The sequence below is a fragment of the Cucurbita moschata genome, unplaced genomic scaffold (genome assembly GCF_002738365.1).
Source record: "Cucurbita moschata cultivar Rifu unplaced genomic scaffold, Cmos_1.0 Cmo_Scf00009, whole genome shotgun sequence".
In the NCBI taxonomy this organism is placed as follows: domain Eukaryota; kingdom Viridiplantae; phylum Streptophyta; class Magnoliopsida; order Cucurbitales; family Cucurbitaceae; genus Cucurbita; species Cucurbita moschata.
Window position 1 is genome coordinate 3800909 of NW_019268525.1, and position 24456 is coordinate 3825364.

The 24456-nt window shown below is 34.4% G+C and overlaps 4 protein-coding genes and 1 long non-coding RNA gene across 6 annotated transcripts in view; 2 read left to right on the forward strand and 3 right to left on the reverse strand.

Moving 5' to 3' along the window:
- The first annotated feature begins 2901 nt into the window (after window positions 1–2901).
- Window positions 2902–5188, forward strand: LOC111447389 (probable membrane-associated kinase regulator 2). The gene is made up of 2 exons (XM_023086534.1): window positions 2902–4712; window positions 4837–5188. Exons 1-2 carry the CDS (start codon window positions 3386–3388, stop codon window positions 4902–4904), a joined length of 1395 nt encoding a protein of 464 aa, XP_022942302.1. The 5' UTR covers window positions 2902–3385; the 3' UTR covers window positions 4905–5188.
- A 1634-nt stretch (window positions 5189–6822) lies between these two features.
- On the reverse strand, window positions 6823–14267 carry LOC111447388 (respiratory burst oxidase homolog protein A-like). Its single transcript, XM_023086533.1, has 14 exons — window positions 13247–14267; window positions 13005–13167; window positions 12596–12644; window positions 11759–11872; window positions 10352–10774; window positions 9886–10269; window positions 9687–9782; window positions 9446–9561; window positions 8856–9023; window positions 8599–8755; window positions 8263–8445; window positions 8036–8164; window positions 7725–7803; window positions 6823–7633 (listed from the first exon to the last, which is right to left on the reverse strand). The coding sequence occupies exons 1-14, from the start codon at window positions 13923–13925 to the stop codon at window positions 7524–7526; spliced, it is 2850 nt and encodes a 949-aa protein (XP_022942301.1). The 5' UTR covers window positions 13926–14267; the 3' UTR covers window positions 6823–7523.
- Window positions 14268–15751: 1484 nt separating this feature from the next.
- LOC111447444 lies at window positions 15752–17417 on the reverse strand. The gene is made up of 2 exons (XR_002711267.1): window positions 17223–17417; window positions 15752–15999 (listed from the first exon to the last, which is right to left on the reverse strand). It is a non-coding gene; the product is annotated as an uncharacterized LOC111447444 (long non-coding RNA).
- Window positions 17238–18345, forward strand: LOC111447443 (protein LURP-one-related 17-like). The gene is made up of 2 exons (XM_023086615.1): window positions 17238–17659; window positions 17793–18345. The coding sequence occupies exons 1-2, from the start codon at window positions 17384–17386 to the stop codon at window positions 18171–18173; spliced, it is 657 nt and encodes a 218-aa protein (XP_022942383.1). The 5' UTR covers window positions 17238–17383; the 3' UTR covers window positions 18174–18345.
- Window positions 18346–20096: 1751 nt separating this feature from the next.
- LOC111447442 overlaps window positions 20097–24456 on the reverse strand; it is a 7450-nt gene continuing 3090 nt past the window's right edge. The window contains exons 3-7 of one of the 2 annotated variants that reach the window (XM_023086613.1): window positions 24283–24429; window positions 23166–23506; window positions 22280–22802; window positions 22125–22157; window positions 20097–20908 (exon numbers count right to left, since the gene is read on the reverse strand). In XM_023086613.1, the coding sequence (XP_022942381.1) occupies window positions 20391–20908; window positions 22125–22157; window positions 22280–22802; window positions 23166–23506; window positions 24283–24429 (1562 nt within the window). In that variant the 3' untranslated portion in view covers window positions 20097–20390. Of the gene's footprint in view, window positions 20909–21403; window positions 21912–22124; window positions 22158–22279; window positions 22803–23165; window positions 23507–24282; window positions 24430–24456 lie in introns of those variants that run through there. The other variant, XM_023086614.1, reaches the window with a different exon arrangement.

A 24456-nucleotide genomic window follows, 5' to 3' on the forward strand; every position in this document is an offset into this window, starting at 1 on the left:
TTTTTTTTTTTTTTTTTTTTTTTTTTTTTTTTTTTTTTTTTTTTTTTTTTTTGCTTTCGGCCGAATTTAGTAATGTATTAAATAAATCTCTCTCAAAGCCGTTTTAATTGAATTCTTGACCATCTATAAACTTTATTAAATATTTAATTATTTTTTAATTCCTAAATCTTCAATTTTGTTTTATTCAATATTTTATAAAATTTAATATTTATTATTAAAATTTTGATAATCATTTTTATATCTAATAGATAAATTAGTTTCGAATTAAAAAGTCCAAATTTTTTAAATTAGTTTTTTTTTTCTTTAATTTCTTACAAATTTCTCAAATCTATGTATTGGATATTGGGGAAATAAAACGAAGTAAAGCATATTCTTGTATATAATTTTGAGCATTAATAATAATAAATTAAAATTATCAAACGTGAAGTTTGGAATGAAGCAATTATTAGGGCATTCAGATTAGAGCTCTCCTTTGACTCATTTCTTTTTCAAAATTCCCAATTTTAAAGTGATTTTTATTCTCTCGAATCTTCATTTTTTTTCGAACATACCAACAATCAGATCAATCAATTAAAGTTGTGTTACGAGAATCTAAATGAATTATAATTCATATTGTAAGGAAGAGAAAATCGTGTACATTGTGTGTAATTTATCTAACGTGTCAGTTATCACGGTCATACTTGTCTAAGATGTATTGCTCATAGTCACCTAAACTAAGATTTTGACACAAACACCAAAATACTACACGAAGAGCTATAAAACTCATGTACATAAAAATCAACTTACCAAAAAACAAACACTAACGTATAGTTCAATGAAAATTTAAATATTTTAACCTGAGTGTATATATGGTATTATTTATAGTTATTCTTATTATTTTTTTTTAGGAGAAAAAAGAAAAAGAATAATAGAAGAAGAGAAGGAAGGTCCGACAAAGGTGGATAAAGAAGAGACAGGTTTCCAACATTATGATTCCAATTAAGGAACCAATTTAAGTAAAATTAAGATTATTTAACCCTAATCTTACTTTGTTTTTTTTTTTTGTTGGTTTGTTTGAGGTTAATTTTGTCCTATCTTCATCGGGGGAACAAATTGGAGGTAATTGTTCCATTAACTTTTATAACTTTTCTTATTAACCAATTTATTAATCTAATCTATATGCCTAAAACAACCCTAATACATCTTAATAATGATTCTAAAATGTAGAATTAAAGACCATTTTTAGGTCCTATTTTCATTACTATTTACTTTTTCAAATTTAATTCTTTTCATCTCATTTCTCTTTTATCTTTCTTATTAAAATAATTCAATTTTTAACTAATTTTTTATTTTAAAAAATAATTTTGAATTCTTTTTTTCAAGACTTAGGACATATTTTTTAAAATATAGGTAAAAAAAAAATAGATAAGGTAGATAAAAGTAGTATTTATAGGCTTATTTTTATATAGTTATTAAACCAGATTTAATTTTTTCAAATAATACGATAATACGGATGATAGGGTCCACTTATGATTGGATATAATTTCTCTCCGTCACTCATATCTATGGAATATAACTCGATTTAATCGAAAAAAAATGAAAGACTTTGAAATATAGACTTCTTGTGTAATTTTTTTTAATCTAAGGTGAACTTAATTTTTATTTTAAATCCATAAAAATAATATCAAAATCTTAAAAAAAAAAAAAAAAAGAGCATAGAAAGTCCAAGCTCCTATCTTTTTCCAACCGCTTATGATACATTAATTTGGAGCATATGGTTCCTTCATTAACAAACATTAGGTTAAAAAAATAAATATTATAATGACATTTTCTATATTTTCATTAACAAACAAATTATTTATATAGAAATGAATGAGCGGAGGCCCATTTAAGATTGGGAGGGTATGGTCTGAGTACAAGGGGGCCATATGGACCACAACCTATTATGTTATCCTACATTAAATTATACTAAATGCAAATACACTCGATCGAGCTCACTAGAGTTCTCCAACAGCACACGATAAAGTAGACGATTTGGATTTGGACCCAACTAAAGAGCCGTTTTAAAATGGGTATAGCTAAAATTCAACCGATTAAAACATATATATAAGATAAAACGAGTCGGAGCATAAAGAAAATAAGACCACCAAACACGAAAAGAGAAGAGAAACTTCAGCCAAATCATAAGTTTCCGAGCACAAGCGTATCCTTCTTTAACTTGAAGAAGGTAAACTCTTCCTAACTCTCTTAAAGTTCTTACATGGGTGCAAGTTTTCTTTATTTTATACGTCAGGTTTTTTTCCCTCAAATAAATTTTATCATTCATGTCACGTAAATGTCAGCTGGATTCAAAATATATATATATATATATATATATATATATTTATTTATTTTTATTGGAGAAAGGGGTGGAAATGGAATAATTAAGTTATTTTGATAGGATTAAAAAAAAAGAAAAAAAAAAGATACTTTATAGTTTTTGTTTTTTAGGACAGACTTTATGGTTAAAAAATATAAATAGAAATGGTGAGTTCTTTCAGATATCTTTGGTAAACGACAATGCAACTTTTTGTTATTCAAATACGCATCAATCCTCACCAAATTATGATTATTATTATCATTTAAAGAAACAGTAACTACATTATTGTTGTTCCTCCATTTTTTAGATGGTAGATATTGTATGCTTTGACCTATTACGTATCGTCGTCAATCCCACGATTTTAAAACGTATCTATTATAGAGAGAGTCTAGCTCTACTCCGATCAGCGACTCCACCATCTGGTGACTTGACTGGCTCTCTCTAACCAACGTGGAACTCACAATCCACCTTTTGATATCATTTGTAATAGCTTAAGCTCACCGCTAATAGAGTTTCCAACAAATATAGAAGGTTGGTTTTGGGAAGGTAGTGTGATTCAGGGAAATGGGGGTGAGAAAGAGTAAATGTTGTTGAATTGTGTTTAAAAGAAAGAAGAAAAGCATGGAAGTCGTTTAGAATTAAAAGGGGAAGATGGGGGAAATGGGAAAACGGGAAAAGTTTGGAAAGGTTTTTGAATAATGCCTCTGCTTCTTCCTTCATTTACTCTGTCACTGTCTTTCTTATTGTGAACAGAACAGAGGAGGAGGACTGAGCCTTCACATGACTTCTCTGCAAATCACGCATTCAAATTCCACAACAAAACTAAATAAATAAATAAAGAAAGAAATTCTCCTCCTCCTCATCCTCCTCTGCAATACAACCATTACCATGTCCTTCTTCTGAACCTCTGACTCACCTCTCCGAACAACCTACTTTTTCTCTCCCTATCTTTACTTCTCTTTTCCTTTTTACCTCTCCTTTCTTCTTCTTCTTCTTCTCAATACCTTAATCCCTCTTCCTCATTTCTCTATTCTGGCTCTCCCAACCATGGAAAGCTTCAGCTTGCTTAAATACTGGAGAGGAGGCGGCGGTGGTGGTGGTGCGTCTGCTTCTGCCGCCGCTGATTTTGCTTTCAGCAGTACTTCATCTGCTGCCACCGCCACTGTTGTCACTGCCGTCGCGAGGAACCAGGCGGAGACTGATGAGGATGAGGATGACGATGATGGGCCGTTCTTTGATTTGGAGTTTGCGGTTCCTGATGAGGATGAGGGTCGGAAACAGGGGGGAGATGGAGATGGAGATGGAGATGGCAGAAACTGTGATGATGGAAGTGAGGAGGAGAATGATGATGATGAAGAAGAAGAAGAAGAAGAAGAAGATGGGGACTCGGATGGTGAGAGGGAGTTCGATTTCACGCTCTCGTCTGGCTCCACCAATGAACATTCCGATGCTAATCTTACGTTCTCTCCTTCAGATGACTTGTTTTTTAAGGGTAAGCTTGTCCCTGTTGAAGCTTCCTCCAATGGCGGTTCTGAACCCAACTCCAAACCCCAGCTTCGTGTCACATTGTTGAAATCAGCCGCGAAGTTTAGGGTATTTATGTCGGGTCTCAAGAAATCGAAATCAAACGGGGAGAAGAAAACAGAGGTGGATGGATCTGTTGGGGAACCGACGAAAGGTGAGACAACAGAACTGACGCCGGAAAACCCACCGGAGAAAAACGAGAACCAATCGGACAAAAGCCAGAATCAAACGAAAAGTAAGTTATTTGCCGTGAAACTGAAGGTAGAGGAAGTTCCGATCATGTCTCTGTTTACCAGAGACAACAGTTCAAGAGGCTCCGCTGGAACTACCACCACCACCACCACCACCAACAACAACAACAACAGTAACAAAGCACAGAAACAAAGCTCCGACGAATTAACCTCTGAAGAAAATCGATTTTCAAAAGACGTAATAATGCAAAAGTACTTAAAGATGGTGAAGCCTCTGTACATTCGGGTTTCACGGAGATACGGCGAGAAGTTCAGGTTATCCGGACAGCTGATTTTGGGGGCAGCCAGAGCTAAGTCCGGTGCACTGCCTACAATAGCGGCGCCACCCACTTCCCCACCGGTGGAAAAGACCGTGACAGACACAGAACTTGTGGAAGTACAAGCACAAACAACGACCATCAACACAAAGGGCCGGAACATGCCAGCCAAGCTAAGAGTGGTTTGCAAGCACTTGGGGAAAAGTCGGTCAGCTTCCTCCGCTGTAGCAGCGGCTCCACCCGGGCAGGCGCCGTCGAGAAGGGACGATTCACTTCTGCAGCAACAAGACGGAATCCAGAGCGCCATTCTTCATTGCAAGAGATCCTTCAACGCCTCTAGAGGTAAAAAAAAAAAAAAAAAAAAAACATAAACTGTTCTGTTACTTGTACTAAAAGCTTCACCTTTTTTCTTCAACTTCATTAATGGATCAATTCTTTTGTGTCTCTTCTACACCAAAAACAACAGATTCAGAGTCTTCCCTGCTGTCTCTGCGTGAGAAACCTTCAGATTTCACAGAGAAAGCCATTGGCTGAAGGTAAAGAAAAACAGCGATCGATCCATCAATCCATGAGAAAATTTCAACCCAAACAGGCGGGAAAATTTTGGTCAATATCCTTCACATTTCTCTCGCTTAATATATATATATATATATGTAGTATATATGTAAATGTTCATCTGTTGGGTTAGGAAGGATTGAATTTGTGGGTTCCTCTGGGCTTCTAAGTAAAAAGTTTGAATATTTTTCCAGTGAAGGGTAAAAAGTATTAGGAAGTGATGATACATAGAAAGCAAGCAGAGTTGGGCGCCCCATGTATGTGATTTTCCTATGCCTTCCCCAATTGAAATTTTAAGAATCACTGAGGTGAAGTGGGCGGTTTGAAATTATGTTGCTTTTTTTGGCTTTTTAGATTGGTAAAGGATGTGGGTCTCGGTAGGCCAGCCATCTCTGTGGCAAAAATAGTGTCTTTAGTGGTCAGAGAACTTGGGAAAAGTGGGGTTTTACTTAAACAGAGAAAATGGGTTCTATCTTTCCTTCCTTTTTCTTGTTTTTATCCAATGAATTATGGTCTAAAAGTAAGAGTAAAGGGGGGAAGCATGTGGGGGTTAGTTAAAATGACTTTATGGAGGTTTATTGAATGCCTGAATCAATTGAAGTTTTTTATGTTAATGTTTTAATATTAGGGGGGGTTTATGGATCCAATTTTGTGTTTTCAAGACACAGGGTTTTGATTTGGTCCCATGAAAATCACTGCCTCTGGGAATAATACTCTGTTGTTCTATGTCAAATTGTCATCATATTGTCCATATTATGGTTGGTTGTTTTCTTCAAATCATAGTCTTTTGTAAGTACATATAATCGTGTTCTAGTCTTATGGTTTGGAGCTTTCTGTGTTATGTTTTCTTCGCCTTTATTTTTTTAAACACCATTGTTGTCCATCACTCCATCCTCTTCTATGTTCTACTCTATCCATTTTGTCCAAAGCTGAACTGTGCTTGAAGTTTTCGTTTTCTTGGTTAAATTATAAATTTAGTTTCGGTAGTTCGAGGCAGGGCAGGTTGGATTAAACTTCATAAATAGTCACCAACCCATTAGAGTTTTTGCATCATTGATTGGAAGGAGAGGAAGAGAAACTTCCAAAATCTCACGAGTAAAAATGATTCAGATTCTCCTTTTTTATTGCAGTAAAGGGGTGTTTTTTGTAGAACACTTGCCTCAGAATAAGGCTTTTTTTTTCAACCCTTTTTCCTATGTTTCTTTCTCTCTCATTGCTTTCACATTGGGAACATAATAACCAGCATGATGAGGTAGAGGCAAAGGAGAGGCATCATGTGACAACCTTGTAGAATATGGACAAGCCCTATTTTTCACTTCTCCACTCTTCCTATCCTTTATTGTTTTGTTTTGTTTTGTTTTGTTTTGTTTTGTCAGCCAGAGAGATTAGGCAGATGATTAAGGGGAATAGTTTGTCTCCTACTACATGTGCAGCCACGGAGGTTGACCACCAGTTCTTCCCTTGTACCCATAAATTTAACTCATTATAATAGTGGAAATGGAATAGTGGGTTTCCACTTTCAACTAGGATGGATTTCTTTGAGAGAGTCCGCATGTGACAACCTTGTTTAGTTTTGAATTTGTCATTCTCATCTATGTGCCTCGATTTAGGGAAAAGGAGACTTCTTGTCTTCGTCCTCTTTGTCTTCTGATTCGCCTAGAATTTTAAATCAGGATAAGAGAAACCACTATATATATAGTTTATCTATTGGGAGGAGGATCTTGAATGGACACTTTTTTAATGGAGGTGATTATTGACTTGCATTTCTGAATCTAAATCTAACTTGCCTACTTGAGAGACTACTTAGCTTCAAAATCTATATACATCTCTTCATTTTCTTTGGTCTAGTCCTACAGTCCCAACCTTAACATTTTCTATAAAAAAAGTAGGATGGAGCTTGATATAGAAATTAGTACTGTAGAAGTATGCATAAATTTTAAAGCAAAAATTAGACACTATCCAAGGTGCTCACATGGGGTCAAAGAAATAATAACAATAACAAGAATCCCCCCCGTCCCCCTGAATATACAAGAAAGAATGTTCCAAAAATATTCAAATATCGGCATTATTCACAGGTATAATGGTAGGCAGTATAGTATAAGAATTAGAAGCTGACTCCCACTTCCAGAGCTCCATTTAATCCCCTTATCCAAACATCAGAATCGTTTCCTTTTGCAACCTCTATGAATGAATGCTATGACAAATCCCAAAATATCTCCTACGATTTGGTGAACTTCTTTCTCCTGTGTAGGTGTGTATTGTACCATCGGTTCAGCATAATGGTAATCATATATACAATGCAGAACCTCGGCCTGTTTAAAATTCCTAATCCTAATTAAACATGAACCATAATGTTTACTTGCAATTTACCTGTGGCTAAATCTTCCAAAGTCTCCTTGTATAACTTGACTTCTTCAGTTTTTTTTTCTGTTTTCCTACCTACTCTCTACTAGTTGTCAATCTTATGTTCTTTTTTCTTCTTTTTCACGGCTTCTCCAACTTTAATGTAGAAAATTTTAATCTTGATATATTTTTGAGATGAGAATGGAGGATCGTGAACGAGGACAGCAGGGAAGAAATGATGCATCCAAACTTATCTTAAAAATGCTCCTTGTGGAAGTCTAACTTGGCCGAGCCACTTTGATTAATCTCATGGCAGAGCTGTCCAAGTTCTTTGGCCAATACTGGAGCTCCGCAATAGAAGACACCTAGTAGAAAATGTCAAAACCACAACAATATGAGAAGAGGGTACGGTTCCATTAATAGGATTCTATTATGATATAGTTGAAATCAACCTACCTATCCTTGCACCACAGTGCTTGGAACTGATTTTGCTGAGAACTTTCTTCCAGTTGGGCCTGGCAAAATGGGTTCGCACCTGTATTGGATCCAATAAAAACTTTTTTATAGATGTATAATGGACGACACAGTGAGTCAAGAACCAACCTGGCAACTAAATTTATCAGCCAACATAGGAGTACTTAAATTCTTCACAATTTTTCTCCAAGTTTTGTTGATTGCATATTGGCATAATTTTCAAATTTGTATATCAATCATAAAGGAAGTGAAGAAAAGGTATTAGAAACAGTAGTGAATGATTATGATTTTACCCTGGTGCCAGACACAACATCCACTCCATTCTTAGCATGACTGAGGGCTTGAACCATGGTAATGAGAGTTGAACGAGCGTCCCCTTCCTCATACACACTAGTCAGATAGTTATGCATCTCAATTAACCCCTATAATTCAAAACAATTGATACTCCCAATTAACAGACATGTCATGAAATCAAATTGTAAGTGTATACTCAACATCAGAACATGAGGACATGAATTACCCTTTGATCCAGCTCCGAGATTTCATTCATTACACCTTTGAACCAATCAAATGAACCTTGCTCTCTAGTTACCCAATAAAAGTAGGCATTAGTGGTCTTCAGACTATTTTTCCTTTTAGGAGCGAGAAAATCTTTGTTCACATAACTGAGGTCGCCCACATTACTGATCTCAGTTGATGAATCCTAAAAGAAACATGTGATAAGCATATTTAGTATTGTTCTCGAATTGCAGAGCTATTAGATTTTGACAAATGATTGATCACAGTCACAATAGAACCAGAAATTTGAAATTCAAAAAAAAATTCTCTCGGGTCTAAAACGCAGTTGATTCACTACCTGCTCCTCCATTTTCACAATGTTATTCAACAAATCCTTCAAAATGCTAATGAAAGGTGTTGCCCCAATGCCTAGGCCAACAAGTAGTAGCACATCATATTTATGGTAGTCCTGTGCTGGGGCACCATATGGGCCATCAATTGAAAGCTTTGGCAAACTGACATGGGCAGAACAAATTTCCAACATTTAAATTTAGGAAATGCAGTAAGCTAAAATGAGGTCTAAGACGAAAGGAATATTATAAGGATAATATTAACCTTTTAATGGTAGTTTCATCAGCTCTTAGAAGGCCACTCTTGCCGGAGACGGAAGGCTCACAAACCTCTGTGAAAATTCTTTTAAGCTCTTGGGTCCAATCACCAAGCTGCCGTACATGGATACTAAGGTAGTCATCTCCAGGAGCCGAGGTAATTGAAAAAGGATGCCTGCATCCCAAGTTTACAAAGTAAGTAATATATTAAAAACTTATTATAATTCAATCAACTTACAAGGATTTTTTTTTTATTTTTTTTATCAAATAGTGATTTGGCCATGCAGTTCACAAAGTTGACCCAAAAGTTACCTAAAATCTATTAGTTCAACTGTGGCAGTAACAAGTTCATTGGATTCTGCATCATAGGTTCAAAGTTCAAACTATGATACATGTTATCGTTTAAAATATATGATTTCTTTCTTCCTGTAAACACTCATTTTTTGGAGGTAGGAAAAGATTGATGAAATGATATGTGTTCGTTTAACTGTTCCAGAAATGAGACAACTTTCTTGAGGTTATTTTGCATTTATCTTACACAAGGGTAACTGGAAGCTTATTCAAAAGAAATTGTTAGTAAATCTGATCTTTCATTACCATTCAAAGGGAGAGACCGCAGGACACTGAACAAACATGTACTGTCCACTTTTGTATTGAAATTGGGGCGGCTTGAACATTTGTAGTTTGAGAACATTTCCAGGATAAATGGCAACCTAAATGTGTCACAGAGATAGCCATACATTTCAGAGAGAATTTATAAAGCAGAAGTATCTTGGTCTCTAACGTTTGTAGAAAGCTAAAATTTAGTCCCATATTTCATTTCTTAATTCAAACAAACCTTTTGGATTTGAACAGTGTATGATCCAGAGCGGAAGAATCTCAAGATTCTCTCTCCAGCGTACAGCAAAACTGGAACAGCGACATACATCCATGTCTGAAATCACCAAATTAGTATGTTAATCAGCCTTTTACGTTAATGAAGGAGCATTTAGTTGAGAGACGTAGGCAAAAGCAAAAGAAAATCATTAACTGATTACCGTCATAAGATACCATCTGTGCACAAGATAGAGGAACAGGCCATGAATGATGAGCAGTATGTAAACAAGAATGAATAAGTGGTGTGAATACCAGAAGGCATTATATCCAGTGAGCCTATCAAAGGGATGGGGTAGCTTAATGAGGTTCCTCCTAAACCATCGCGTTGCAAGTATGAAAGCTATTGCCATGAAGAACACCATTAAGATTCCTGTAACACCTTCACATCCTTTAACAAGGTCCATATAGCTGGGTTTAATCTTGCCGAAGTCACCAATCAAAAAAGCATATTCAGCTTCAGATGATCTAAGGAGCCTTGGAAAATCACATGCAAGATGGTTTCCAGCATGGAGAATGATTCCAACTATAATGGCCACCGCAATGATCTACACAGGTAAGTTAACCAATTGGGTGAATTGATATCCATGCCTTTAAAACTAAGATGAGAACATCGGGGTCAGCGTGTACCTTGTGAAAATTGATGTTGTCGTCGAAAGGTACATAGTAACCGATTTTGGTTTTCCTTAGCCAAGTAATAGTGTTTCTACAAACTGGCAAAAGAATGAGAGCCATGTTGAACTTCAAGGTCTCAGCTGCACCCTTTGCCGTGGTGAGACAGTATCCCATAATTTTGAAGGCGTTTTTATGTCGATACTGAAAAAATTTCCATGTGAAAAGCCCAACCATGATCAGAATCCAAAGTGTCAAAACCCAAATTCTCCTCCAATTCTCTCGCAGAAAGTAAAGCACTTTCGTGCTGAATCTTTTAATTCTGCTTCTTTGTCGAACGCCTTGTAGATTCTGGCTCAAGGCTTGGCTGGTGAAGCTGAGGGCTCGACTGTAGTTCATGTATGTGTCCTTTTGCAGCAGAAGCGTCTCCAATTGCCATAGCTGAAACATTCCTCAACGGAAGTAACAAATTCATCGGTAGTCGAAATTACGTGCAATGTTCTTCTCAATTAACTACGGCACTACAACATGGGAAATATTTATACACTAGCATAACAATTTTCCGCAATTTTCCTCGAAGGATCAGATATTAAAGATAACATTGAAATTCATCCAGATAAATTTCACCTCAACGATCAAGAAATAGATTCCAATTTTTACTGTTATTGTAACATTATGTACGAGCTTCTAAGAATTGAAAGGAATTATATTCTACAGACCAAGATTTGTGAATTTTTTTTTTATAGTCAAAGAGGCCAATCCATCGAATTAAAATTAGACTGGGTATAACTTTCGGAAAATTAAACCCGATTTCGTCGGTATTTGTCATATGATTCCAGATCGCCTGAAACTGGATGTATTAGGCGTGGGCTTAGTGGTGGCGCTAACGTCTGCCACTGGCAACTGGCAATCATAAAGGTACAGATCATACCTTGTGATATTTTATGCAAAGAAAAAAAAAAAAGGAAAATATTAATCGCCCAACCAACCATATTTCCCTTGGTCCAAGTTGTTAGAGCGACTAACTGGCATTTTATAAAACTGAATCAACAAATTGACCAACAAAACCCGAAAAGGGCGAAAATGAACTGTTCAACCACCAGGAACATGCAATACATATAAATAATTGAAGGTGATGGACCGAATTGGGGTACAACCTTACCTAACGAAAAATGAAAACGTGGAATATTAACCCTTTCAACCGTTCGGTGGTTGAGAAATTCTATTAAAACTTGATTAGATTAATTAAACTACAAGTAACATAATCAACAGTTTTAACGTGGGTAAGCTCAGTTTTACGGTTTATTTTTACTTTACCTTGTTTACTTCTGTATTTTATTTATTTATTTTTAACAAAACCCGACCAATTTTAAGGACTAAATTAAGTACTATTCTTAATATATATGATTAAAAGAGATGACATACCTCGATGTAACCTAGTCTTTCTGGGTCTAATTCTTCCATGATCAAGGCGGCATATTCCTCCGCTTGTTCTTTGAGTCTAGATAGCTTGTTGGCTGATGCGCTTAGCATGATAATCTACCAATTGGAGAAAATTAAATCAAATTGTTCTGGGTAGGAAATTTTAAATATGAGATTATGAATAAACAAATATATTCAACCCTAAATTAACCAATCAGAATGATGAAATTATTAAAATTCTTTTCACACAGAATCACGGTCCGGTCGATACAAATGTCACGCCTGACAATTTCTAAAGTGTTAGAAAATTGTAATTTTCTGAATTGAAAAATGCAATTTTTCCTACTTCACAATTCTTCGTAACAATGGCAATAGAATTCAAGAAAATTAGAAAGAAAAAGTCAGAACATAAGGTGCACTTGTTTATTTGTTTCTTTTATTTTAGACGAATGTCAATAGCATGTACTTTAAAATATTTGAGAATTTAATAAAGGTTAAGACAGAATCCCACCAACTAGAGGTCACTTTTGATTTATCTTTTAGGAGAAGTTTTATATAAAAAATGTAAATAATATCGTTGAAATTATACAAGTAGCTGTATTTTAGTTGGGGAGGGTGATAACAATGCTAATCTATTAAAAATGACATCATCCCCCTTTTGTGTAGGTTAGAATATATGAATTTTATCCATTTTTCTTCATAATCTTATCATGCACGTATAGTTTTATATATACAGAAACGGAACGGCTTTGGTCTTAAATCATTTTTTAATTGCCTAAAATATCATCAGCAGCATCAAAAGCAATGAGTTGAGAAGTGGTTAGGAAATAGAATTGTTACCTCTTTTACTTCTTCTTCAGTAACGTGACCATCTTCATTCTTGTCGACCCTGGGATGTGTAATTATTTAAAATGACTAAATCAAGGCATTTAATTAAGGAAGTATCTACATAATACATACTGTTTTTTTTAATTAACTGACCGATTGTTTTTCTTAATCATTAATATCAATAAGCCTATTAGTTAAAATAGAAATGCAATCATCGAAAGAAATGTTTCGATAACACGAAAAAAATAATCTATTGTTTAAAGAAGAATTCATTAAATATTAGTAAACAAATCGACGTGCTAACTGCTAGGTAACCAAATTACCTTTTTTTATGCATATAATAATTGAGGGAGAATAAAACGTTATTAATCATTCTTTGAGAAAAAAAATTGTGATCATAATTATACGCTATGGTGCTTACATGTCGAAGAAGATTTGAAGCCTGGAATCGAAACTTTGATCTGTGATTTGAAGCCAAAACTCGAATAGTTCGTCTTTACTAATTTGTTCGAAGTGGTCGAGTCTTCGCCTCCGACTTAGAGCATCAAATAACTCCAGAGCAAACTCTTTGGAATCTTTCATTCCTTTCAAATTAAAAAGAAACAATGAAATCGATTAAAAATTCACGAAATGTACTGAAACCGTTTGAGGCCGAGTTTGTACCTATGCATTGTGCGAAATCAGCGCGGCTGAGAAACCCGTCCTTGGAAAGCTTATTGAAGTTGCTCTCAAGTTCACTACACGAATCAATGCCAGTCGTTTTGTTATTTTTGCTACTTATAAATCTCAATCCATGAAGAGCCTTCTCAGCGCCAGAACGAGTTCGATCAAGCTTTGCTCGTTGCCTCCTCAAATCTCTAGCCGCTAAAGCCGAATTAATTCCGTTTTCTACTCCAACAGCTCTGTTCGTGTTCAAACTTGATGACGACGCTGCTAATTCTCGCGACACTTGACTCCGACTCCATGAGAACCGCCTCAATTCGGATTTTAACTCGTGCGAGAAATGCTTCGCCTTAGCTCTCGCTTCCGCCTTCAGTTCCTGAGAGAACTGCCGAAACCGATGCGACGAACTCCGCTTCACCGACGTAGATCTCGAAGTCGAAGCAGAAGTCAAGGCCGGCGTTCCAGAAGTTCCAGAGACGCCATCGTCGATATTGATAATAGTCGCAGGTTCAACACTTCGAAGCACAACCGTCTTGTTTTCTTGCACATCAAGCGTCACCTCAACAAACTCCTCCGCCACGTCGAACTGCGCTCCTAGCGACGATCCGAAGATCATCGAATCAAGTTGTATAATGTCGTCAGATCCGTATCGGCGCTCCCGCTCCGTAGTCGTGGTCATTGAATATTAATAATTAGCAGACCGGAACGTGCCTGCAGTCTGCGAAACTAATTAATCATCAACAGTTTGAGGAACAGACCGGTGCCACAGCCGTCGTCAACAATCAGCCAATCGGGAGTGAGAAAAGAAGTTGCAGAGGAGGCGCATCCTGAATCGGAAGAAATTGCTCTAAACGGAGAAGACAAAGATTTTCAGCAACCAAAAAGTATTTGTACCTAATCTTTGCCTAAACGGGGAGAGCGTGGATGTACGCTGCTTTCATTTGTTAATTACCATTTTACCCTTGATTTGGACCTATTCCTTTCCTTTCTAATATTCTATGCATGACATTAAAGTAAGGCGGGAGAAAAATATTCTAATTTTTGTCATTTTTTTAACGATGAGATTTAAATTAAATTAAATTAAATTAAACTTTCTTCCTTAACAAGTAAACAACTCAAAACCAAACCATAGTAATAAAAGATACATTAATTTATTTACAAATCTAGCCCTTCTTTTAAAATTTTCGAATATGGTAAAAATTTTAAATTAATTTTATGTCAAATCTATCTGTAAATGCATATTCATGTATTTATTAATATCAGTTTCTCAAGTTTATTTGTCAATGCAAATTCATGTATTTATTATTATTATTGTCATAAATTTATAATGATTCAATTTGTCCTCGTGATAATCCTTTTGATTAGAGTATTATGGAAGTCGATAATAACATACCGTTTTTAATTGTTAATTACATAAAATTACTCAAATAAACGCGTTTAACCATAAATTTTTTATAATTGAGTAAAGAACCATAAATTTAATTAGGAGTCAAAGTTGATAAACTAATTATTATTATTCAAAATACATACCAAACCTGAAAGGACCTATGGATTTTAAATTTTAATTTCATAATCAACTTTTAAAAAAATAAGTATAAAATTTAATAAATAAATAAAAAGTATATATTATTGAATATGAAATAGTCTAAAAAGAAAATAATGGTTAATGAAAATAAAATATTCAATTAAACTTTGATTAACTAACCACATCTATCATTATTATTCACTAATATAACATTTATCTCTCGGCATTTTAAAAGTGTCCCAATGTCCAAAAATTATTTAAAGGGTCAAAAGTGTCCCATAGAGCTCAAAATGAATTGGGAACGTTTCTAGATGAACTCAACACAAATAACTCATTTTGGCATGAAGCCAAAACCCAACTCAAAACGTGTTTGATGGGTCTACTCTCTTTTAATTAAATTATAAATTTAGTTTTTAATAGTATTTATCCCTAGTTAATTACAATTTTAATTTTTAATAATAAGATTTATGAGAATTTTATCCCATCATAAATTTTAAAATTAGAGAAATTAAATTCTAAATTTATACGTATGTTATATTTAATTGAAAATTAATTTAAAAGAAAATTATTTTAATCATAGGGAGAGTGCCTCACCAGATATATTTTATTCAATTAACTAATAAATATCCTAACTAATTTGGTTGACTAATATGATACCTTCTTATAAAATTAAAGTTAATATTAAACGTCACGTCAATGATTTTAGTAAAACATTTTTTTGTTCATTTCTTCTCAACAGTTTAACCAAAACAACCATTCTTTTTTACTTCATACACAGATTTAAACTAGACTTACCTAAAAATACATGTATTAATTACAGTTAAACTAATACTCACATTATTATTAAAAATACGAAATTAGTAGTCTAAGTTAACGCTTACATATTTTTTTAAAACTATACTTATTTTCTTGTCATTTATTAACTATAGCATTTAAGATATATAGTGGTAAGTGAAATTAATAATATAAAGTTGTAAAAAGATGCGAACAAATGAGAAATGTTAATCGGTGAATGAAAAATAAAGTGGGGGAGGCTACAGAAGAAGTTTGAAAAGCATATATTATACAATGAAGACGATGGGAGTGACATAGGCCCACAGGGGCAGCCGGTGGAATTTTCTCGGCTGGCAACCGACCACGCCAGTTTCTCACTCCTAATTCCTGCCATCGCTTCCAAAAATATCTTTTTCTTCTATTTCCAAATCTACGCACGTGTATGACTTCCCCTCTTCAATATAAAAATTTATTATTTTAAACTATAATTACTATGGATCACAAATATTAGACGCTTATAATCTAATAAATAAAAATGTATATAATTAAAATAAATTCGTGATTATAAAATTTACAATGCGTAATTTAAAAATAAAATATTAAACTTAAACTTAATTAATCCGACCCAACTAACAATATTTAGTGGAATTAAAAGTTGGAATATAATATTAAAATGTTTGAACAATGTGATTTAGTTGGATAAATATTTGAAATTAAAAATAAATAAATAAAATTGATGTCGGGGACAAGAAAGCCCACCTTACTAAGTAAAAGGTTGAATTTGGAAAAATGAAAAGGTACACGTGTCGAGTTGTGGTAGGGATTAGTATAAAACGTGGCTCATTATGAGTCACTAAGTATTTTTATTAAATTCTCCTACTTTAGGTTTAGTCTACCGATTCATATCTTAATACAATCTTTTCCGAACTTTATATATATTTTTTTAAAGAAAACTTTCCTGAAAATTTCAAATAATAATTAAATTTCAAAATTTCTCAACTGGAGGCAACATTTCTGTCATTTTTCTCCAATTTCTTCCAAAATAAATCAATTTGTTAATTCAGAATTTCCTTTTTATTCAAATTAATGAACTCCATAATTAAATGGTTACCAATTTTAAAAAGAACATGAGAGGCTAAATTGTTATAAATCTTTTCAAAATAATAATAATGGTTAAAAATCTAAATTTTTGGTTAAATTAGATAAAATATCAACTTTTAAATAGGTTTTAATTATATTATTAAATTTTGAAATATTTTATTTTTGTCTTTAGACGTTAATTTTTTTAAAAAATAATTTTGAAGATTTTTTCGTCAAAATAAAAGATAAATTGAATTTTTTTTATAAAAAAAAAATTGGATCAAATAAATAAATGTTAAAACTAAATCATTTTAAACAATTTTAAAATTCTAAGTATCTTTTAAAAATAAAATTTGAATTATAATGGTAAAAACATTTTTTTATTTAGATTTTTAATATAATTTTTTTTATTCTTAAGCATAAATTTTATAACCTTAATGGTTAAAATTTGATGATAAAAAATGCTGGGGAACATAAGAGTTAAAAACTATTTTTCAATAAAAAGATTTTATTATTATTATTATTATTATTTGTTATAATTCAATTTATTTAAAAAAAAATAAAAAAAAAAGGTAGAGAGAGAAATGAGGAGCCTACCTAGTGAACAACAAGAGTCATCGTTTTCATGGAGGATCGAAGTTCCGTCCGATTATGAGTCTTGAGACTCTATAAATATCTGCTTCCTCTCCCGGCTATCATCCTCCAATAAATTCGAAAAGAAATCAACCATTGGCAACGCAAGAAGGAATCAATTAAGGATGCTCTTCTTCAAATCTTCTTCCGGAGCAGTACACCAGGAATCCCAGCCGCAGGAGGAGGTCAAGGGATGCGGCGGAGGCGGAGGCGGAGACAGCGGCGCGTGTGTTTCACTGACCGTGTGGAGGAAGTCACTACTACTCACCTGCAACGGATTCACGGTCATCGATCGTAGCGGAAACATCGTATACCGAGTCGACAATTACATTGGACGCCCGGAGGAAGTGATTCTAATGGACGGTCTCGGCAAATCCGTCCTCACAATGTGCCGCTCCAAGGTCAGTCAAATTTTACTCTCAAGCATACGTTTGATTCTTCGTCTTTCCGATGAAATTGAACTTAATGTTTATGAATCGCTCTGATTTTCGCTGCTGGATTGGTTTTTAATTTGTGTTTGTTCTGGTCAAACAGAAACTCGGAATAGCAGAGAACTGGTGTGTGTACGAAGGGGAAGTAGGACGCGAAATTAGGGCTAGAAAGAATCCGATATGTCGAGTGAGGAAGAACATGAACATACTACATGTCGCTCCGAATTCGAAAGTGCTTGCGTACGTATACGATTACAGAATCTCAGACAAAAAGTATGCGTACAGTATAGAAGGTTCGTACGGGCAGAGATCGTGCAAGATTTTGGACGCGTCGAGGAGAGTGGTGGCGGAGGTGAGGAGGAAGGAGCCGATTAACGGCGGCGTATGTTTTGGGGCGGAGGTTTTTCTTCTGCTGGTTCTTCCTGGTTTTGATTCGGGATTGGCTATGGCTCTGGTTTTACTTTTGGATCAGATGTTCTCTTAGAATTTGATTCTTCTTCGTCGTGTTCATCTCCATCTGTGGTTGTACATATTTTGCAGAAGCTGCGTTTTCATTTTGAAAGGGATTTGTTTCCTTTTTGAGTAAGGAGTGTACAATATTGCTTTGTTGTAGGAATAATTGAATTTCCTTTCGCCTATTTCATTTTCAATCCCAATTTTGGACTCTTATGATCATCCTTTTAAACAAGTAATTGAGATGTTCACATGTCATTTTCTAAACACCACCATTCAATTTTTTTTTAGCAATTCCAACATAAAATATATATATATATATAAAAATTATACGACTAAATGGTGGTAGGTAATCATACTGTTATATATATATATATATATAATATGCAGGGAATCTAAGGATAGAAGAACTATGAGAATTAATAATCTAGAGAGGGCTAAGGAAAGAGAACCTAACCACTTTCACACCATGACTCTAACTAAGTTAAGTAGGAGATAGCCTATGAAACTACATGACTTAGGAATGAGGTTGCTAAGATATCAGACAAAATTAATAACGAACCAAACTACAAGTAAGCCACTTATTGAGTTTTATAGTTATCCATGCTAGTTAATCTCTTTAGATGAGGTTTAGATAGAGTGGTCAAGGCAAGGGTGCGCACGAGCTAGATTATCTTGGCTTCTTAGATGTTATGACTTCATGAACTCAGTTGTTTTTTTTGTATTTCCTACTTTGTCATCCGCCATTTTGTAAATTATATCCGTAGTATTTTGAATGTTTGAATACATAGTTGATTTAAACGAAATGTACTATTTAAATTGACACTTATTAAATGCATGCACGTTTTAATAAGTTTTAAATTTGTTGACAACATATGGTCATTACACTATGACAGGTAGAAAATGAAATCTCCAAGAAAAAAAAAGAAAAAAACAAGTTAAATTTGAATCCAAATCTCCTTATTTTGTAATTTTACATTTTCGTCCATACATTTCTTTGAAGCCTAAAATAAATGTATTAGCGTAGATGATTCAAATTATTTAGCCTAACTTATCATCACATCGAAATGGAAGCGACATTAGAATAGGCTACTACTTGATCATGCATGGGTAGAAAGGTCAAAACACACAGGAGACAGCACTATGTCAACTTACCGACATTGCCATGCCGACTCTTTTTTTAAATTACTATTTAATAGTTAATTAATGTAAAAATAATAATAATAACAAATAAATTAGATTACATACATATACACATCAAATATGTATGCTAAGTATTAGAGTAAACTTAGGCAATCTCAAAGTATAGTTCTTAAGCTTTAAGGTTGGCCTATTTAGTATTAAAAGTGTGAAATAAATTTAAAACTTCTAAATTTTAATTGATCTTATTAATTTTTCACTATAATATTTTAAATATTTTATTACTTACCCGTTTTACCGTTCATGTAAGTAGCAACTTTATTAGAATAGAAGAATAGAGTAGTTATAACTTTTAATTTTGTATCTAATAAATGTATATAAATTTAAAATTGGTAATTATGTATACAAATCTTAAAATTTGAAGTAGATTAATGAAAAAATTGAAAGTATAGAGAGTATGTAATGGAATAAAAATAGATTTAAAGGTATTGAAAAGTGACATTCTACATAAGCCTACAAAGTGGGAAAAACGAGTAGAGGTGAAGGAATTCATTCACACCATTAAGGCTCCTCGTCTTCCATGAATTTGATAGAGCAAGAGGACAAACTAGGAGATACCAATCAAAATGACAGCGACAACTACAAGAATAGCAGTGTGGACGTGTCTCTGTTCCTGCCAGCCCTGCTTTATACTTTGTCCTCCGCCCTAACAAACCGAAACAACTCGAACTTTCTTGGTCTATTGCAGAGATGTGACAAGACAATCAAAAGAAGAAGAAAAAACTGGTGAAGAGCACAGATAGGGGCACAAGGGAACAGTAATAAGAACTAAAATTTCTATTGACTCGTCAAATACTTTTTCACACAGTGGCAAGGAATTTGCTACTGCGTTCTGGAATGAAGTTGATGTGATGTTACAACAATTAGAAAGCGTGTCACTATTCAGGACGGACCATTACAATAATCATATCAATCAGCCACTTACAACAATATTATGTACACAAACAACCTACCAGTTTAGCCACACCTAAGCCCAGAGGAGTGGTTCTAATTTAATAGCAGCGTTTTGTTGGAAAGGGATATAATAATGTAGAGTTTCTTGATCAATCTAACCTGTTCCTCCTCCTCTTTTCCAATCCATGAGCATTAACTTTCGTGTCTTTTGTTGTCCCTCGCTAGCCTTGGACAAATGAGTTGCTGGAGGAGGCATCATTGATGATTGTTTTACTACGCCGGAGGTTGAATGTTTAGCTTCCGAAACCGAATCTCTAACGAACTTACTTGGGGACGATCTACTCGATTTGGTCGTAGCCCAATTCAATGGTCCCTTTCTATTATTTGTCTGAGTAATGTCTCTTCTGCTCTCTACTGTTCCTGGCTTTGGCTTCTTCGAGGGATGCAAATGGCCCTCGTTTTTAAATGAATTGTTGGACCATAATCCGTATGTGGTCGGTGCGGCATATAATTCTTCGGTTTCCTCTGATTTCAACTTTCGAGCCTTCATGGACTTTTGTGAAGGCTTTTTTGGCCACTTTACTATACCGTCTATGTTTTGCCTCAATGCAGCACGAGTTGCAATATCGTAGAGAGTTTGAGCAGCAGCCATTACTCTTGGACAGTGCTGCTCTGTAGAGAAGCAATATCAATAGCCGAAGACAAAAAAATTCAATTAGGCTTTAGTTGCATGCAAATGACACAACAAAATTCATGAAGTTTCAAGCTGCAGCGAGATAGCATTCGCAAAAAAGATTAGGAAAGTGGCTTAATGTTTGAGAGACGTACATTATATCTACAGTTCTCTATCGCTAAGAAGAACGGGACGTGGATATGACATCACACGAAACACATCATTATTTAAAAAAATTATGACATAGACACATCAAGGATACGTTTATATAAAGAAATCCAAAGTCAATAAGTTAAGACATTTATAAGATTAAATAAATGAGTTCGATGTATTTCACTCTCAAATTTAATGATTATCGTCTTATATGTGTATTTAGTATACTTTAGAAGTGTACGATAGGTGTCTAAAGAAATCCGAAGTCAATAAGTTAAGGCATTTATATGATATAAATGAGTTTGATATGTCTTACTCTCAAACTTAATGATTTTTGTTCTATGTGTCTATTTAGTATACTTAATAAGTGTTCGATAAGTGTCGGACAAATATAGAACTCATATTGATTTTGCACCAAAGAGTATCTGATACATATCCAACAAATGTCGAAGTGTTGAAGTGTCTAAAACGTGTTAGACATGGACACACTAGCCAAACTAAGGAGTTCGTACTCATAGCTCTAGGGAGATTAAGAATCCAAGTTTTAAACATTTCTGAATTATGCATAACAAATAAATGCAAGGGATTTGATTTAGTTTCCTCTAAAACGCTTAATGTTTTCTAGAGCAGGCTTCTCTGTACTTGCCAAAAATTCTCAGACTAGCAAAGCACTTTCTTCAACTACTGAACTTCTGAAAAAACTTCTCGTTTATAACTACAGACCCAGATTACTCCTCAAGGACTTCTCTTCCTCATCTCACTTTCCTCTTACTTTTCTCTCTCAAGATCAATCTTTCTCTCCCTCAGCTCTTCAATAAGCATCTTCCTTCAGTGGATTCTTTTTGGTTCCTTCAGAGAAAGGACCCCATTAAGAGAAGTCATTTATGTGATATAAGAAATTAAGTGGGTAGTTCTTATGGTGCCATTGAAAAGTCAGTTACGGACACAGTTCAACTTTTTTATAATTTATTGGATCTTAACTACTAACTTTAAAAAATAAAAATAAAAATAATCAAGAATAAGATTTAGTTGATTCATAGCAGAAAAATAAGGAGGTCATACCATTTGCCTCACGATTCATCTTCCCTCGAGAATCTGTATGTAGACCAAAAGCAGTGGTCACGATTTAAGTAAAATAAACAATAATAGCAGAATGGTTCAAAGGTGGATACTGTATCTCAATTACGCGACATAAATGCCTTCCAATAAATCCTTACCCACAAGCATAGAGGAAGCTTTCGAACAAGTTGCAGAAGACAGGGAATCCCATCCACTTTGATGATGATTAACAGATACAGAGGAGGACTTTCCATCATCAGGACCAACTCTCATTGTTGAAGGAAATAAACTCTGGTTAAAAGTCAATGATTCCAAGTTTTTTGTAAAACAATCAGCAGTAGCAGTGGGGATATTGGCAAAGTTTCCGACTCGCCACCACCTACCGGTACATGTGGTTCTATTTGCAGAGAACTTGGATGAATCAGAATTTGCTTTAGAGTGCCCATTAAAAGAATGTGACCACGGAAATGGTTGCAAGATTGCTCGACGAGATTGTTGCTTTGCTGAACGCAAATCTGTCGCATTCTTTGAAGATACAGAGGACTTGCTGGCATCCTGAAGCAAAGATTCCAAATCCTTTGGTAGAGGAAGGCCCAATTTCACAAACATGTCATCTGGTTTGTACAACTTAAAATCAAGTACGTTGGTCAAAGTTTCAGAATTGCTACAAGCATCTTGCACCTTCATGGAAAACCAAGAGAGAACGAAATTAAGGTCTAAATCTAAATGTAATAATGGAAAGAAACTCCGAATTTATGATTGAAGTTTAGGACACTAAAAAATATCCTTTCGATGAAGAATTGAGTATTTTGCCACGGCAATTACCACATAAGAGAATCAGCAAAAATAGATTCAATCAGGTTGTAGACAGATCTCAAATAACTATAAAAGAGATGTCAAAATAATTTAAACCAATTGAATAAAAATGTATAGTCAGCGTACAGATCAAGAAGTTAAAAACAACAAACACTAAGGTACAGTATGTGTTAGAGTGAGTGCATGTGCACATAGGCCAGAGAGATAGCCAAATTCTTACTCACAGACCTTGCTTAATGAAGGTGCATCTGTTGTACTAAGTTCTTTTGCATCAAAATTCACCCCTTCTTCCATGCTTGAAACAGAACTAACTAGACTTGTGGATGGTTTGCTATTAGAACAACTCTCTGACTCCGCAGTATTTTGTGGACGGACGGGCCATGGGAGCTGAAGAACAGAACAAGCTTTTCTAATTGACTGCAGAAAACATTCATTTACATTTGTGTCTTTTTTACCTTTGGCTTTACTTAAACTAGAATAGTCATAACTGCCATCAAGAAGACCATTCAGCGTTGGATCATCCGTAAGCTTTGTGAAATCATGAACATCTGATTTCAGCCCATATAGTCCTGTAAACATTTCACAAGGCCCATAAATGATTTTATGCTGTGTGATGCAAAGTAAGGTGCACAAAAGTAAAAACCAATGAGAACCTTTATTATAAATAGATTATAAACAAGTGATTTGTTTTTTCACTTATGTCATAATAGGAAGTAACAACTAAAGGAATTGAGCACTGAGCAATTAAACTCTTTGCAAAACTGAAAACAAGATCCAGTAGCGACCTATAGTGATGGAAGGAAAAAAAAAAAATCAAAGAAGGTAAAGAGAAAATGCTTTCATTATAACACTTGTAAAAACTGGGACGCAACTCATTTTTGTACATCAAGACATACTCAAGGAATAACTCTTGTTGGAAGTCAAAATAAAATAGCCGACATTTCACTTTCTATCTTTTCGCGAGATAGGTGCAATGGCTATACCTCTTATTCAAAAGGCTATTCATGTGATAATGTCTTTCCAGAGATACCTTAATTACAAGGACTATCCAATTAATATCTTCACAGAAAAATATTGAAGTAACACACAAATCAAGACATGATAGAATTAGAACTGTCCTAATTTGGTTAGACTTATTAGTTATCCCTCAATTTAGGTTCTGTCACAACAATGATATAAATTTTCTTCACAACAAACTAAGTATATCTACACAATTTAAAACGTCTGCATTATCCAGTGGAGTCTTTCTTCAATACATGTCATAAGGTCCTCAAAATACCGTAAGTACCACATAAATGCAAGTTTCTGAGCACATTAATTAATAATTCACAGGACATCATCATACCGAAAAAAATGCACCCTGCGGTAGCTGAGCCATTTCCAGCATTTATAGGGAGTGAATCAAATTTGGTCTTCAATGACACACTGAGATTTCTCTTATCACCCCGCTTGCTGCTTACGCTGCTTTTCTGTTTCATCAATTGAGGCTTCTCTGTTTTTTTTTTTTTTTTTTGTGGAG

Excerpts from the sequence above, each read along its gene's own strand:
- LOC111447443 (XM_023086615.1), top strand. The coding sequence starts at position 17,384 with ATGCTCTTCTTCAAATCTTCTTCCGGAGCAGTACACCAGGAATCCCAG. Across the intron at positions 17,660-17,792 it reads TCACAATGTGCCGCTCCAAG|AAACTCGGAATAGCAGAGAA; the intron begins GTCAGTCAAATT and ends CTGGTCAAACAG.
- LOC111447388 (XM_023086533.1), bottom strand. The coding sequence starts at position 13,925 with ATGACCACGACTACGGAGCGGGAGCGCCGATACGGATCTGACGACATT. Across the intron at positions 8,446-8,598 it reads TTGTGAAAATGGAGGAGCAG|GATTCATCAACTGAGATCAG; the intron begins GTAGTGAATCAA and ends TGTTTCTTTTAG. Across the intron at positions 7,634-7,724 it reads GCACTGTGGTGCAAGGATAG|GTGTCTTCTATTGCGGAGCT; the intron begins GTAGGTTGATTT and ends ATTTTCTACTAG.
- LOC111447389 (XM_023086534.1), top strand. The coding sequence starts at position 3,386 with ATGGAAAGCTTCAGCTTGCTTAAATACTGGAGAGGAGGCGGCGGTGGT. Across the intron at positions 4,713-4,836 it reads ATCCTTCAACGCCTCTAGAG|ATTCAGAGTCTTCCCTGCTG; the intron begins GTAAAAAAAAAA and ends CAAAAACAACAG.